The 17,198-nt window shown below is 33.2% G+C and overlaps 2 protein-coding genes across 5 annotated transcripts; one reads left to right on the top strand and one right to left on the bottom strand.

Annotated features, from left to right (window-relative positions):
• The first annotated feature begins 1,209 nt into the window (after nucleotides 1-1,209).
• LOC100816218 (uncharacterized) lies at nucleotides 1,210-11,226 on the top strand. Of its 4 annotated transcripts, XM_041005793.1 has the most exons (8): nucleotides 1,210-1,527; nucleotides 1,736-1,953; nucleotides 2,765-3,374; nucleotides 3,993-4,359; nucleotides 4,852-4,946; nucleotides 6,024-6,218; nucleotides 8,061-8,755; nucleotides 10,770-11,226. In XM_041005793.1, the coding sequence occupies exons 1-7, from the start codon at nucleotides 1,324-1,326 to the stop codon at nucleotides 8,739-8,741; spliced, it is 2,370 nt and encodes a 789-aa protein (XP_040861727.1). In that variant the 5' UTR covers nucleotides 1,210-1,323; the 3' UTR covers nucleotides 8,742-8,755; nucleotides 10,770-11,226. The 4 variants fall into 4 exon arrangements, with proteins under 4 accessions (XP_040861727.1, XP_003535400.1, XP_006589245.1 ...); XM_003535352.5 differs by lacking the exon at nucleotides 10,770-11,226 and having other exon boundaries at nucleotides 1,211-1,527; nucleotides 8,061-8,874; XM_006589182.4 differs by lacking the exons at nucleotides 1,210-1,527; nucleotides 10,770-11,226 and having other exon boundaries at nucleotides 1,736-2,149; nucleotides 8,061-8,874.
• Nucleotides 10,770-15,151, bottom strand: LOC100815682 (alpha-galactosidase). Its single transcript, XM_003535351.5, has 15 exons — nucleotides 14,876-15,151; nucleotides 13,909-13,967; nucleotides 13,730-13,786; nucleotides 13,234-13,268; nucleotides 12,994-13,097; nucleotides 12,829-12,904; nucleotides 12,671-12,729; nucleotides 12,505-12,570; nucleotides 12,290-12,373; nucleotides 12,027-12,091; nucleotides 11,813-11,895; nucleotides 11,612-11,702; nucleotides 11,453-11,502; nucleotides 11,006-11,146; nucleotides 10,770-10,918 (listed from the first exon to the last, which is right to left on the bottom strand). Exons 1-15 carry the CDS (start codon nucleotides 15,043-15,045, stop codon nucleotides 10,826-10,828), a joined length of 1,233 nt encoding a protein of 410 aa, XP_003535399.2. The 5' UTR covers nucleotides 15,046-15,151; the 3' UTR covers nucleotides 10,770-10,825.
• Nucleotides 15,152-17,198: the final 2,047 nt, after the last annotated feature.

The raw sequence follows: 17,198 nt of genomic DNA, 5'->3' as shown, positions 1-17,198 counted from the left end.
GATGATCTTGATGAAATTTCAAAGAGATATTTAGCTTTTGAATTTGACATGAAACAACTTGGAGATCTCAAATATTTTTTAGGGATCGGAGTTACAAGGTCTAAGCATGGTATCTTCCTTTCTTAAAGAAAATATGTTTTAGACTTGTTAGTTGAAATAGGAATGCTTGGGTGTAAACCAATTGATACTCCCATAGAACAAAATCACAAGAATTTTCATTATGTTGATGCAACCAATGTAGATAGAGGAAGATATCAAAGACTAGTGGGAAAGCTAATTTACTTGTCTCATACTAGACCAAACATAGCATATGCAGTCAATGTCATGAGCCAATTTATGCTTGACACAAAAAACCGCATATGGATACTATTGAACAAATATTAAGGTACCTAAAATCTCCACCATAAAAATGTTTGTTATTCTCAAATCATAGTCACCTCAAAGTTAAGGGTTACACTGATGTTGGTTGGGTTGGATCAACAGATGACAAAAGGTCTATCACTGGCTACTTCACTTTTGTGGGAGGAAATCTAGTAACTTGGAGAAGTAAAGCAACAAGTAGTTGCTAGATCAAGTGCTGAAGCAGAGTTTAGAGGGATGTCAGTTGAGATATGTGAACTGTTATGGATTAGAAGTCTCTTGAAGGATATTGGATATAAACAAAAGGATGCAATGAATCTTTATTATGATAATAAATCAGCCATAGAGATTGCTAACAACCCCGTCCAATATGATCGTACAAAACATGTGGAAATTGACAAGCATTTCATCAAAGAGAAGATTGAAGATTGTATTATTGTCTTTCCTTTTGTAAAATTAGAATAACAACTTGTTGATATGCTGATCAAGGTAGTAGCATCCAAGGCTCTTAATAGTTTTCTTGACAAGTTAAAAATGTAACATTCATGCACCAATTTGACAGGAGGTGTTAGAATCCATTAATTGTAGGGATTAATTATGATTTGAATTATAATTGATCTAAATCCCTGTTTATTTTTTCTTTTTTTATTTGTGATTCTTTTTAATATTTTATCTTCAATAATCATAAAAAAATATAGAAAAAATTATATAGTTATTCACGTCGTCTCAGAAGATCACCCGTTACCATTTTCTTAATATTTAGTTATTTTTTATTTACTTAAAAAAGGGTCATAGTTACTTAGATTTGATAACAGTTTGAATAATTGAATAATAGCTGGTGAACGTGTCTCTGTTGTGTCACATCAACATCAACGCGCTCGTTCCTCTTTCTTACTAACTTAACTAGTAAGAGACTAATACGTACAAGTTCCCATTTTCATCGTTGCTGCTCAGAGGTCTGAAATGGCTACGCTTTTGGGTTTGATTCTGGTGGGGTTCGGTCTCGGGGTGTTAACAGTTGTTGCTGTGGAAGCTCTGGGGTTGTTATGGATCATGAAACGGTTGCGGCACAAGATCAATAATGACGAAGCCTACTTCTCTTCCAAAACCCCGACTACGGCACTGCTTGATCCCCAACAGTCTCTGGATTTTGCTTATAGAAAGCAGGTTAGCACTAATTCACCAAACTGAGTATACTTACCTATGTGTTGCCTAGCTTTGTAAAATAAGTAATTTTGGGATGTCTCAATGGTCTATATATGCTGATTATTAAGTAATTAGTTATTATAATGATCTTACATGGAAATATGGTTGAAAACTTTGGAAAAGGAAGTTTGGTACGTCTGATCCGTTAAATTTTCAAGCTCTTTTTCAGGGTGTGGTTTGGGTTCTAGAATCAGGAAAGATTTCAAAACCGTCAAGGGAGCAAAAAAGGAAAAAGGAGACCTTGGAGGTTTCCCCTGTTAAGACGTATGGACAAATCAAGGGTCAATCACTTATTCTTAGAGAAGCGGATGGTTTGCACACGACGATTGAACTCAAGGGCTGTGCAGTTCAAGCTGTGTCAGCATCAATTCTTTCTTCAAGAAAATGGTAATGTGGTGTGGAGGGCTCTTCAATTGGGTGGTATTATTTGGTATGCAATATGGATTGACTAGCAAAATTACTGTGACCACTGACCAGCTTTTGACTTTAAATGCTTATTTATTATCAAGGCTGTTCCATGAGTTCCCAAGAAGTGGCAAATGTTACTAGCATCGTATTCTATCTAACATATGCTCTTTGTTAGGTGAATTTCATGTACATTCTTCTCCCTCCTTTTTTTGTCTCACCACTTACCTTGAGTTTTCCACTTCTTCTCTTAACTGCGCATGCATGTATGAATGAACCTTAATAGTTGGAATGTGAAGACAAGAAGTGTCAAAATTCTCTAACAGGTGCCATGAATTACAGTAGTGAATATCTTTCTCAACTTCACTTACTGCCTAGCTAGCAGATAATGAAAATTTTCTTTGAATGCTAAGCTACTATGCATGTGAAATCATGGCTATCATCCTTGAGCAATGTTACAAGTTGCAGAAAATATGATCCTCAATTGATTATGCTAGAGTCACCATTCCACTTATGTATATCTCACAGCTTAGACAATGTAATAATGGGGTTATTTTTTAAGGCTTCCCTGATATTTAATTTGGCGTGGAGAAATCTCAGTTCCTTTGTGCCTTGCATACTGCTTAAAATAAAAAGTAACTTGTGAATTGAGATCACTTGGATATTGGGTGTCCTAACTTCGTAAGTCAAATGATATTGAAAAGATAAAATTTTGTTATAATTATTGGTCATTTATTTAGGAAGCTTGATGCTTCAACTCAAGTTCTTATTTGTTTGGTGATGAATCTTACAGGGCAAAAATGTTCCCTATCAAAGTGGAAAACACGAACTCTGTCATATACAATGGAAACAAAACTATTTATATATATCTTGACACTTCATGGGAGAAAGAGGCATGGTGTAAGGCCCTGTATCTGGCTTCATGTGATCAAAAGGAAAAAATCAAATGGTTTACCCAGTTGGATGAAGAGTTTCATACTTATCTGACATCCTTGAATGCTGTATACCATTCCTTTATGAAACCATCAGTGGAATCAAGTGTTGAGGTAATAGAAAGGGCTAGTAAGCCTGATGGTTCTTCCTCAAAGGTTCGTCAATTTTTCAAAAAGGTTGCTAGAAGAACTTCCCGAGTTGGTTTGGAAAATATATCAACTTGGACTTCATTGTCAGGTAATGAAGAGAAAAAGAATACCGAGAAGCTTCGTGCTTGCCAAGATGCAATTTTGGGTACTGGCTTTTTGAAGACTGCTTCTACATCAAAGCCTCTTAAAAATTCCATGGTAGACGATGTGAAGTTTGGTATTGATGAAGGAACATTATGTTGGAATTTGTTGATTTCCCGGCTCTTTTTTGATGCAAAAGGAAATGAGCAGTTGAAGAGATCCGTGCAAGCAATGATTCAGGTTTAAGCTTTTCCCATTTGATTTTTACTTGTTTTAGCGTGAGTTTTGTTGTTTGTTTTTTGTGAAAAAATGTATCATTTTGTCTAGGTACCAATTTCTAGCAACTTATGTATATTAATTTCTTAACATGATGTTTATATCTATCTGAATGAAATCCCTCCATTGCTGGTAGGTCTTAAACCTCAAGTTTACCAGTATAAGCAGGACTCTGTTAAGCTTAAAAATTTTAAGAATATAAAAGATTCTATCCTTTCTAAGTCTCTTACCTACAGAGTAATTTTGTCACCTTAACTGATATGGTGGTAGATTCTATATCACACTATATGAAGCAGTTCAAAAAGGAAGTCGGCCCATTGTCAGTGTTTTTTTTTCTTTTTTTCTTAACATAGTCAATAAAAGAAAGTATTGCTTAATTTCAACATTTGTTTGTATTGGAGCTGTGCTTATTTGTGTAAACATGAGCCCCTCCCACCCCGGCCCCCATATTTGTGAAGTGGACTTCATTCCATTATGGTTTTTTTGTTAAGAGATAAATACTGATTACTTCTGTTTGTTTACAGAGAACTCCCCCACACAAAACTTATGGGATAAACGATGCTTTTGTTTTCTTTTTTGCAGAGAACATTGTCCAATATGAGAACTCCTGGTTATATTGGTGAAGTCATCTGTACCAATATCAATACTGGGAATGTTCCACCTTGCATTGTAGGAATGAGAGTTCTTCCTATGGAAATGAGTGAGGTATGGGCTGTAGAAGTCGACATTGAATATTCTGGAGGTGCTCTATTAGAGATTGAAACAAGGCTTGAAGTTCGTGAACTAGAGCTCCATGCAGGGACAGAAGACTCAAATCCACAGCCAAACAATGCTGGAGCTGTCCCATCAGATCTTCTAGAAGGTTTTAAATATTTTGGAGAGCAATTGAATTTTGCAGAAAGAACGAATGATGTACAAGAGCAAAAAGAAGATGGTGATTGGAACTCTGGTTAGTACATGAGTCAAATACAACCTAATTATTTATGCTCCTTTTCTTACTTCCTGAAATCTCACTTGAACTTAATTGGTCGCCTATTTGCCACCTATGGTCATACCACTTTCTAAGGTTGTTACTTGTTAGCATATCCATGTTTTACTCATTTACTACAATTTCCACATGCTATAAACAAAGTACACAGGTAGATGGAGATTATGGGCTAGGGCTTCCAAATCCTATGTCATACCATCTGTGGTGCTTTTTTTTAGTTCACAAGATTTTCCAATTGAAACAATGGCAAAGAAATTATATGCTTTTCATGAGAACTCCCCCCTCCCCCTTTGTTTTTACCAGAGAATGCCTTAATGGTTTTTCTACTGCTGCTAGACTGCTTAAATAGTAAATTTCCAAAATGTGGAGGAGAGAATATTGTCATACCTAGGTTGTGCGGTATAATGTTTTTAGATTGATATTGTGATGTGTATCTTGTTTTTCTCTAAACAGATGTTTCCAGGAGCTTTAAGAGAACTATGTCTTCCCTAAATCAAGGATCAAGATGGAAATCTATATTAAATTCTGTTGCCAAACAGGTTTCACAGGTACCCTCTGTCTATTATTCCCTCCTTTATTCCTTTGGTTGCTTCTTCCCACGGCACTTTTTGCAGTCTATTTCTTTCATTATTGGAGTTTTGCTATTTTGATTATGTTGTGTGGTTATATTAAATAAATGGGTGCATTGCTCTTTTCCTTTCTCCTGGTAAATTACCCTATGGCCCCTTTGATGTTAGAAATTTCTTACAATTTGGCCTAGGGCCTAACTCACCTCCACAAAACTGACTTGTAAGGTGAGGACTGCCCAAGTTTTATAAGGACTTCATTGGCATTATCTCTAATCAATGTGGATCTCAACCCCCTGAGAGTCGATGCCCCTGAAGTTGCACTTTACAATGCTTAACTTAGCCTTTCTGGCCAGCCCCTTCATAGGTGGCCCTCTTTGAGACACTGGCAACTAACCCTACTAGGCTGCAATTATGGCGACTTTCCAACAAAATTATACTGAATTTCTCTATTATAACTTTTTGTCAGACAATATCTCCTCTTTGTATTCAGACACCTATATATTCTGGATAATTTTTTTCATAAACGTATACCCCCCTGAAAAAGCAACCTCTAGGATTAATGAACGTTTCTATAATAAAGTAGGACTGTGATTAATAATTGCTCCTTGATGTTCTGGAATTTCAAAGGCTTTGTTAGAACTGAAACCACCGTACATTTCCACTAAGTTTTTCTTTCGTTCTGCTAACCCAAACGTCAAACAAGGCAACCCATAAGGTATTGTTATGATTCGGGGGATAAATTGGCATCTATATACTGAGAGCAAACATGCAAAAGGAATTTTGGTTGTGTAAATTTAACTTTTGCCTTTAATTAATTTTGGTATATATATCTATTTGAATTTCTGGACGATTAATCTAATTAATGTGCATAGGTCAATGTTTTTTTTTTTTTTTTCTGATTCTGTATGTTATCTTTACTTTCGTTTTTGTTGGCTCTGCATGTGCAGTGTTTAACTGTAAAAATTCTGGATTTGGCAACAAATGTTGTCTTTGAGTATTTTCTTATTCATTCATACACGTTCATTCTCAAAGTAACTGATTATTTCTTATCAAAAGGTTCCTCTCTCTTTGGCAATAAGAGTCACTTCTCTTAGAGGAACAATGCGCTTGCATATAAAGCCACCTCCCTCTGATCGATTGTGGTATGGTTTCACATCAATGCCAGACATTGATTTCAACTTGGAGTCATCTGTTGGAGAACATAAGATAACCAGTGCACATTTTGCTTTATTCCTGGTCAATAGGATAAAGGTACGACTGACTCTCTTAGTCTCTTTCCATTATGATTTATAACTTTATTGAAAGAATTCAAATTGTAGACTACTTGTTATGAAATCACATTGATAGCCTCTACTCGTGTCCGGACTCGTCTAAGAGCTAGATTTGCCTCAATTGTTTGTCTCTTGCCTTCCGCCTTATTCAAATTAGCTTCTGCTATTTCAAGAGTTTGCTGTGCTTCTTGTGGATAAATGTCATCACTACCCTTTTACGCATCATTTACTAAAACAGTGATCTCATTATTGTTTATTCTAGCCAAACGGCCCATCAGAGCCATCGTTAAGCATTGGTCTTTAAGAAGACGTATTCTCAAAATACCTATAGCCTTGCTGTTTTATTATTAAGGTTTTCAAATTTATGTATTTGCCTCTCTGTAGAATCTTCTCTTATTACTGAGAAAAGGGGGAAATTCATTTTCCATAAATTTGATCAAAAGTGCAAGATGTTGTTATGCTATTCTTATATCATCTAGCAACAACAAAATCCTTTTTCAACTGGGTGGGTTGGCTACATTAAATGACACCATTTGAACCAAAGTCTTTTTTAATGGGTTTTCTTAGAGTTTTCCTTGGTCTTTATCTACCTCCATTTATCAGGTTATCCTCTATGATTGACTCTTCTTATTAGGGCCTCTGTTGGTCTTCTTACATGTCCAAATCAAGAAGTAAGATTCTATAATCTTTTCCCCGATACATTCATTTCTAATATTTCATTTATGTCCACTCATCCACAACAAAATTTTCATCCTTGCAACTTTAACTTGTATGCTCTTATTGGCACTTAGTCACCTGGCATTCTATACCACAAAGTATTGTTGGTCTTATGGAAATGCTTATCATTTAAACTACTTAAAAATATAAATTATCTTTATTCCACGATGAGTATTTTCAATCTAGGACTGAAGAAAATAATATTGATGCATGTTACATTTGAAGTTTGCTATAGTAACATAGTTCTACTACTCCTCATCCACTTGGTTGGAAGATAAAACAACATCTATATTAGATAAAGTGGTATGGTGTAATTTGCCTAAAATAAACATGCTGTAATCAAAGATAGTACCATCCTTCTCCAGATGTAGTGAGGACTGAGGATAATGTGTGCTTTCAAAATTTGAGAAGTGAATATTTTCTTTGGAGTTTGCTTAGAGTACAGAGTGCTTTTCTTCCCTTTTACATCTGGTCTCCTCTTTAACAAAATCCTTCGTTAATAGTTATGTGTTAGGAAACTTAGAGAGACTAGAAAAAACAGAGAAAGAAAATGAAAAACAATGCTTTGACAGTGTTTACTGAATTACGAAGAACCTAAGCAAAAGTTTATCCTTCCAAGGTTTCCCCTTTCTATAACAGAGATAATGCTCAGTTTATCAAATGGTAACATAACAGAATGGCTATTTTTCTAACTCTCCTCCTATTTAAGCTAATTCCCTACCTATCTTCAACCACCCAACTATTCCTAACTACTTTCTGGTCTATCATAAATTCATAATAATGTATATGTTTTCAAAAGATACCTTGTTTTTTTCTTTCTTTCTTTGGAGTTTGTTTAGAGGAGTACAACTACAGTGTTTTTCCTCTGTTGTATCCTTTCTTCTCTCTAACAGAGAACCTTCTTTAACTTGTGTTCAACACCAAATACTTGTATATCCTTAATCTTGGTCACACTTATAACAGACTGAGAAATATGTTTTAACTTCATATCTCTTTAAAAAGTATAACTGCAGCACAGACTGAGAAATACGTATGAACTTTCATCTCTTTAGAAAAGATAAGAGCAGCTAATGCTTGCAAACTGAATTTAATTTTGTTCCTGCAGACAGGAGTTCGAGAAACTTTGGTGCTCCCAAATTGTGAAAGTTTATGCATTCCATGGATGTTAGCAGAAAAGGATGATTGGGTTCCTCGAACTGTTGCTCCATTCATATGGATTAACCAAGAATATGGAAACGAGAGATCCACTTCAATTGATACCAATAATCAACCTTCTGGTGGAGTGGAAGCTAGTTTGGAGGTTGGTGCAAGCACCTCAAGTAATGATCCAGAGCACAAACAACAAAATCCAGAGAGTACTGAATCTAGTCAAGAAGCAACTAGGACATCATCAAATTCTCTAGAACTTCCATTAAGTTCCTCTAATTCAGTAACACTAGAAAGCAGCCGGAGTTTGGAAGAACAGAATACACCATTGTTAGAGAATGACAAACCTAAAAAAACCAGCGATATTAAAGAATTTAGGACATCATTGATACAGAATGACAAACTACTTGAAACTAATGAACAAAATATAGAGAATAATTCTGAGTCCCAATCACAACACAGTGTGGTGATGCCGAAACAAAATCATTCTGTTGAACATGAGGATGGACTGCCAAAGAAAATGGGGAGAAGGGAAAGGATGCTTGATCTGGGAAAGAAGATGAGCGAGAAATTGGAAGAGAAAAGGCGTCACATTGAAGAAAAGAGCAGGCACATTGTTGAGAAGATGCGAGGACCATAAGAAATATAAACCAGGTAAATGACAGAATGTATATGTGTAGTTTATGATCTGTTGATATGTGAAAGACAAGTACTATCCATAGAACAGCAGAATGTGGGGTATCCTTATTGTTGCAATAAATGAGTTTTATATTTTCTGGGTGCTCATAGGATCAAAAATTGAAATGGAACTAGATAATCTTCTTGTAATTTTGCCATTGCCACAGGGTACGTTAGAAAATTCATTTAATATTGAGTTCTATAGATTCATCATTCATGCTCACTCTTATATTTGAGGAATATCTTATTTTTATTATTTTGTATTCCGTTTCTGTTTGTTATTGGACAACTGTGTCATCTTGAATTACAAAAATGGTAAACCCACCCCATTAGAAGAAGAAAAAAGGTAATCCTGGATTACCACTTGTCCAAAGTACAACTAATATTTGTTTAAAAACATTTAAACTTAATAAATTACTAGAAAGAAAATATTCAATTATATGTCATCTAAATATTAGCAGGAGCCATGTAGTCCAGGACTATCTGACAATTTTTTCATTTTTGAGATGTATGGATGAAAGATAGAGATAGAGAGAGAAAAAAAAGACTTAAATATGTTTTTGATTTCAATAAATTTTTAAATTTTATTTTGATTCCTAATAAATAATAATCATTATATTTTTTGTATTTAGTCCTTATCATTTGGATGTCTTATTTAACTGAGAACATGTTCGTTAAAAATTTAAAAAGATAATTTGTGGCGATTTTAAAACTGTGATTATTCATTTCAAATTTTAACAATAATCAACTATGAATTATTTTAACTAATTATTTGATCTCTACTTGGTTTTCAGAAATATTTTGTTTCAAAAATAATATATTACACATTAAGTATAATTGATTATAAAATTAGGACAATCAATTATATTGATCTAAAATTCAATCCAAGAGTTAATAAGGACAAATTAATTGATTGCTAATTGAAATAAATGATTGTAATCACTTGGTTTTATAAAATAAAAGGAAAAAAAAACCTTTGGTCTTTCTAATCCTTTCAAGTATTTTAGGAGTTATTCGTTAATGAGAGATTTTTTAGGAGTTACAGATAAATTTTAGGAGTTATGACTCTATTTGAATTATGGATTTCATCCTCATCTCATATATTGATAATTTAATTTATATTTTTATTTGTTTCAAATATACTTCTTAATTTTAATTTCAAATTTATCAGTAAAAGAGTAATGCAGTAAAGTCACGACAACCACGCAGACTGCTGTTGCAGTACATAAACGACACACCATCCATAAAATTAGTTAAATATTTGCAAAGAAGCCGAGACAATGCACGGACTAATCAGGAATTAGAAGCTCCCCAGAAAATATTGAGAGAAATCCAAGGAAGTCTGAAACAATCTCAAGATTTTCGTGTTTGATCGTCATTATGCATCTTGCCGCCTCTTGCACGAACTTTTTATTTAACTATTTTTTTTTATTAAAAAAACCGAAAACTGTGATGTTTACATTATAGAATGCGGCCTTGAATTTTCCAAGTGTCCTGATTTTTTATGTCATTGTGTTATTTATGTTTCTTTTGGCATGCAAGTGAGTCCAATAGAATTGCAAATTTTGTAACTGAATGGTGCAAAAGTTACATCAATCCTCAATCCTGTACGCGTACTTCATTTGGAAGTGTTATCACCTCCTACGACAAGCAGAATTTACGTTTAAATGGTGTAGTTTTGGATTTCAAACGTTCATTTTGTAGAGACAGTATAAAATCTTGATGTTACTTGTCTATTTTTAGAAGAAAAAAAAATGCATGTGTTTGATGTGCTTTCATTTCAGCATCATGAATTTAACTGATTTAGTGGGAATAGAAACATGAAAAACTTATTTCCTTAAAATAAAGTGGTCCTCAGTGCAACCAAATTGCAAATACAACCGGAAGGTCAAAGACTTATACATTAAGTATAACTTATAGTCTTATACATTATACTTGTCTTTCTAATTGAAAAAAAATAATCTGTTTGCTTTATTTGTGGTTCCTGCAGCTTTAAATGGTTTGCCAATATAGTTGTGTGTTTATCTTCTTCTCTGCCACTCGAAATTAATACCTTCTGGGAGTCAGGACATACATCTTACAAGCATGTGAATCTAGTTCAGCAGATATTTTTCCTGAAACCGATGTTTGCGTTGAGTGCTGCAGAATTCATTACACGTGATCAAAACCATGGGAATGCTAAATGCTCTACATTATTAAGAACTCAACAAGTCTTAAGTATCTTACCTCCCATAAATCTCTTGCATCAACTATAGTTCCTGGTTCCAAGCCAATGTCAGACCAACATGCAGTCACTGTTGCATTTGATGAACTTCTGTTCCATAAGATCACTGCTACCTTGTTACCACGAAGAGGACCTGTCCACACCTGTCACATGAAATATCAGTTAATGTGTTTGAGAATTTTGGCATTTATTTTGTACATGTATATATAGGTGTATAGACAAACACAAATGGTTTTGACTGCAGAGTATCAAATTTGTGCATACTCTCTATTTGTGTGCGATAAGCATGATAGATGAAATAAATGCACTTAAAAAAAGTTTGAAGTAGTATCACAGTTTTGTAGTGAAATATGAAAGCACTGAATACCATGTTAAGATAAGGTGACAAATTGAAAAGGATAACCAAACACAAGAGAAAAAGAGGATGAAAACTATAGAAGGAAATTTACCTCCAAACCATTATTGTTTTTCACCTTCTTTCCCTGTATTCCAAGTTTGTCTGCAATAGAAGAAGAGGGTCATTAGTTTTAAAGCATTCTGTTGAAGAAATTAATGTTTTTGTAATTTTGTCGATCAAGAAAGTCAGAAATGTTATCTCCCATTCATGCCTTGATTTACTGCAACAACTTCTCGGTTGCTTATCAGTTCATATGTGGTATTATCCATTGCTTGAATATCACAACCAACCAATAAAGGAGCCTATTTATACACAAGAAAATAGTTGTTAAGCAGAAGATTACATTTTCCTGAAAGGACTTTATGATATATGACAATGTCTCAATAGCAGACATTTTTTTTTTCCACGGTACCTTAGCTAAAGCCCATATGCTGAAATGGGCACGATATTCTTCTGTGGTCATCCCTCCATTTCCAACTTCCAGCATATCAGGATCTAATATCCGAAGAGCAATAACATATATCAGAAACCCAGATAAATTGGAGTTTTCTGTAATAGCAATGTTCTGAAGTCCAATAGCATATATAATAATCCAATGTTTATAACTAGTGAGGCTAATTAATTACCATTCCATCCTCCCGGTCCAGCATAAGATGCCCATCTGTCATTTGCATCTGCTATGGAAGTCATACTGGGGAAGTATTAAATATAAATCAGTTCACAACATGGAAAGTGAAGAAAAGAAACTGAGTAATGCAATAAATGAGAATGAATCTTGAGAGGTTGATACTTTATTTAGTTCAATTCTTATGTTAAACTGAAACAAGCCTCTCTTCTGCCAATATCTTTGTCAAGTGTTCAGTAAAAGTACGAATGTGAGCATGCTCACCTATTCCAGTTATCTTCAATATCCCCTGTTGTTCTCCAACTATTTCCCACAGTTTTGGCCCAAGTTGCTGGGTCTTGCCATCCCCTATGTTTGAGAAATCAATTAATCATAAATCAACAATGCAGTTTCTGTCAACTTAATTAGAGGGAAATTAGAGCAAATAGAATACTAATTTTACTTTCTCTCTGTATGAGATCATCACCAATTTAACTCACCATTCACACATAGAGAAGAAGATTGGCCTTCCAGTTTTTAACAAAGCTTCACTCATTGGTGGATACCTGTTTTAAAAAATGTATGATATGAAACTGTGAATTCCTTGTTTTATAAAATTATAAGCATGTAGATACTTAATTGTTTGTATTTAAAGATCATGCATACCTTTCTGTGGCTAATATACCATTATTTTCACAATTATCATACTTCAAGTAGTCAACTCCCTAAAATAATGTTTAATTCAGATATTAGTTAACATTATGTTAGAAATAAGTTGACAGAAATGCAAAATGACTTTCAAATGAATGTATCATCATATATACCCAAGAAGCAAATGTTTTTGCATCTTGTTCTTCGTGTCCTAGTGATCCAGGCATACGTTTACTGCAAGTTTGATTTCTGCAAAGAAACCGTAAGTGATCAGAAAGGCTCGAATAAATTAACACAGGCATGCTCATGATCAAAGCTTAAGGTTGATATGCTGATACCCTGCATCTGAATATATCCCCAACTTCAAACCTTTCCCATGAACATAATGAGCCAGAGCCTTAATTCCTGAAGGAAATGTTGAAGCCTTGGGAACCATATTTCCCTAACATCATTTGAAATTTGTCAGTGGTATCGAAAATAGATTTTAATCTACAAAATTTAAATTAACATGCACTTGGATTTTAAGCATATAAATTAATTGTAAAAGACAAAATTAAAGGATATTGAATATTGATTACCTGATGGTCTCGATTAAGTTCGGCCCAACAATCATCTAGAAATCATGAAAATAATATAGTTAAAATTGTTTCAATTTAAGACTTTCTACACAAAATATTCTTATACAAAAGTATAACGCGTGGATGGGTTCAAGATCAGTCAGTCTCATAAACTTATATTTCCTTAGGAGGTTTTAAAATGCTGGTTAATATTTATTCATGTTTGACGTATATAGTAAAAGATATAAATACTATAAACTTTTCAGTATTTATTTTTACTTAGTTAAATGATACGTGTGTGACTTATAAATATATATCATTAATTATTGAGCATATTGACACTCATGAAAAGAATGAATATCGAAGGAAAATATTGATATGTAACTATTGCTATATATGAAACGTGACACATTATTATAGTAACTATGACTTATTTACTCATAATTAAAAGTTTTTTTTATAGTCGTTACAATAGATATATACGACTAATGCAATAACATTGATAGTCGGTGTGTACCTAAATTAATGTATTTGTATCCCAAAGCAGCAAGGCCCGATGACACCAATGCATCAGCTGAAATAATGAAGAAATATAGTAACACATATAAATTCAGACTAACTAAATTATAAATGACTGAAATTGTAAATACAATCATTTGGGTCAATTCTGAGTGCACATAATAATAGTGAACATACCTGTTTCTCGAATTAAACTTTCATTAATATCACAGCCAAAGTGGTTCCAGCTATTCCATCTGATCATCAATTCACATGTAATGTGTTACCATATATATACACTTTTTCATGAATTTAACTGGAAGAATATCATTGGACGGAATCACTTAACATATTTTCAGCAAAGACATCTTTTAATACACCTATTTTTTATTTTAGAAATCATGGAAAAAACAAGATATTTTCAAATCTTCTATTCAAAGGGATAAGTTTGAAACAGAATATTGACACACCCTATGTTATATAGAGACAAATAATACTTAAAGGAGAAAACAAACGATAATAATAACATCTTGCAGCTAATTTTGTTGAATGCTATAATAAAGTGTACAACTGTCTATTTCATCAATCAGCCAAGAGATCTAGGTACAGGTACCGATGAAAAACCGACAAAACGAAAGTATGGGTTAAAAAAAAAAGTAAAATGACATACTAGTACAAACATTTTAGCTTAAATTACAAGACAAATGCCACCCTCATGGACCAGCCATGGGACTCTGGGAGCACTCAAATTAAGCACATTATACCAGCCACAATTTCAGAGCCTAATTTTGAATCCCCAACACCTCTTGTGTGTGTTTGGCTTAAGCATTTCTCGCGTTCTAATGCACATTGAACACAATTTTACTAAAAGGAAACATTAGCTTTCAATGTGTTAATCGCCAATACAAACACAGCCAAATAATGTCAGAGTTACATTTTTATCTATAGTACTCTCTTTATTACCAATAATAACTGAAAAACACATTAACAAAGTGTGAAAGAAAACGTGCTACTTACACTTCTCCTATCCCTCAAACAACAAACAATCATAAATGCCTATATAAAGATGTGTATGTATCAACAAAAAAATTCAATAGAAAATCTGATCTGAATGAGAGAAAAAGGAGTAAAAATTAAAGAAATAAGAGAGGGTTCAATAAATTACCCCATGGGGGGTGTCTGGCCGAGTCCATTTTCAAGTAAGTATCTCTCAATCTTCTCTCTGGACACGTTACCTGTTGCAGTTTTGTTCAGCAATAAGCGAGTGGCATCAGAGGCACTTGCATTCAACACTACAAAGATGCACAAGACAAACACCACCGTTGTCATTGCCATATAGAACTATATATATGTATATATAAATGGATATTTGTGTGAATATATATGTATGTTTCTGAATCAAAGAGTTTTTGTGTTGATATATATAGGCCAATGCGCTTGGCTGTTGTTATAGTCTTAACTTAAGCGGCAGGAATCAGATATGTGAAGAAAAAGGAAGAGAATATGTTGGCAATTTATAGAGAAAATGTTAAGTGATCGAGATTTGGTAATTTTGTTCCAGCTTGTCCACTGGGATACACATACCAATGATGCTTATCCTATAATATACTGAAAGATGATGCATCATTCTCTTACTACTTTATCTCTCAATTTTATTTTATTTTAAATTAAAGAATCGTAGATTATATGCCATTTTGCAGTGATGAAACAGAAATTTCGGCTGCGAATGATCATATATATATGGTCATGTGTATTCCTCTCCGGTCCGGTGCATGTACTAAACAATAACACTTGCTGAATAAGTTCAAGAATTGTGTTATTGTTGAATTTTCGTATAACAAAATAGAAAAATTTGCTTTCTTGCACTTGACGTAAGTTGACTTTTAACAATAATAAATAGAAAATGTTCATGTAAGGAAGGTATTTAATAAGTTGGTTTCCCCGGTGACATCAAAATTTGTTTGGTAGTAGTATCATCTTGATAGAGTTGGTTTATATATATTTTATCGACACAATTTTTTGTTATGTTATTATTTTCTATTTTTAGTAAGTTCAACTTCAATGTTTCATTAAAAACTCAACTTCAGACTTCAATATTAAAAATGAGCCAACAAAATTACTTTCAGTACTTATTACGTAATATAACATCATTAGGTAAAACAAAATTAAACAATTAAAATTTATTATTAATTTAGTAAAAATGTTATAATTAATCTTTTTTTTACAAAATTAAATGTTATTGTAAAGCAATGACCTAATTAAATGCTCCCATTATTACAAATAAATTAAGGATTCTTGAAAGTTCAATGTATAGTAGACATTTAAGCATATACTGACATGTTAATATTAATATTGTGCGTGTTTGGATCAACATTTAAGATGCATGTTATTTTGTAAATTTGTCAAATTAAATCAAGCAAATGGCGTAAAAACGCATGCACGAGCAGCTTTAGATTGACGTGCACACATCCAAATGCACGTGATGCCAAAGCAAACATGCGCAACATGCATTCAATCATGTCATGTTTATAACTACGTAAACATTTAAATGTAACATCCAATTACAAAACGTGTCATTGTTTTCATCACATTACACATCTTAACTATCATTTTTTCTTTATTTTTCTCCACTTTCTACTTATTCCACTCTAAAAATTGGGGTGGACGTTTACAATTTCCTGTTTTTTATTATCCAAATCATTCTTTCAATCGCTAAACATCCCACCATTCGCAGGGTAAAAAGATTTATATTTACGGCATATTATTTTCGAATGACTCTTACCATTATGTACAATCTTTCTTGGTGCAGTGGTTACACACGCTGCCATTAATTAGTTGTGATATTTAAGATTAAAGAACATACACGGAACTCATATTTCACTTTGAGCACTTACGAGCTTTCTTACAACGCTTGTAATTATGCATCACAAAGCCCTGGAATGTATTAGAGTAGTCTTACTCCATAAAGTTTATTGTAATCTTTTCTTACTATTAGTCAGCTTTAACTCTTGTTAGTGCAGTTGTAACTCGATATAAAGAGTGTTCTGAATTCTGATTCTGTAACAAACTGGTTATTCATATTTCAGATAAATGAAAAGTCTATTTTACTTCTTTTTTTTTTCATTCTTTCAGAATGCAACAAAACAACTTAGAGAAAATTAATTTTGAGCAAGACAAGAGACGTATGTTATTGGGGGTATAATGATACGAAAAACTCTGAGGTGAAAACAAAATTATTTTTGTGTATGTTATGTTAATTAAAGGTAATATAAAAATTATTTTCGTGGAGGAAAAACGTTGTTAGAGAAGGGAGAGTCAAATAATCAAATCAAACAAATAGGAAAGAGAAATAAAAAGTGTCATGTGGAAAAAAAATATTCAAGTAAACCTAATAACAAAATAAAAAAACAAAAAAAAAACATTTGGCAGTTGTCTTAAATTTTGATATATATATATATATATATATATATATATATATAAAATATCTA

Source organism: Glycine max, chromosome 10 (genome assembly GCF_000004515.6).
Source record: "Glycine max cultivar Williams 82 chromosome 10, Glycine_max_v4.0, whole genome shotgun sequence".
Classification (NCBI taxonomy): Eukaryota; Viridiplantae; Streptophyta; class Magnoliopsida; order Fabales; family Fabaceae; genus Glycine; species Glycine max.
The sequence above is the reverse complement of the archived record's forward strand: the minus strand, read 5'-3'. Positions and strand labels throughout refer to the sequence as shown.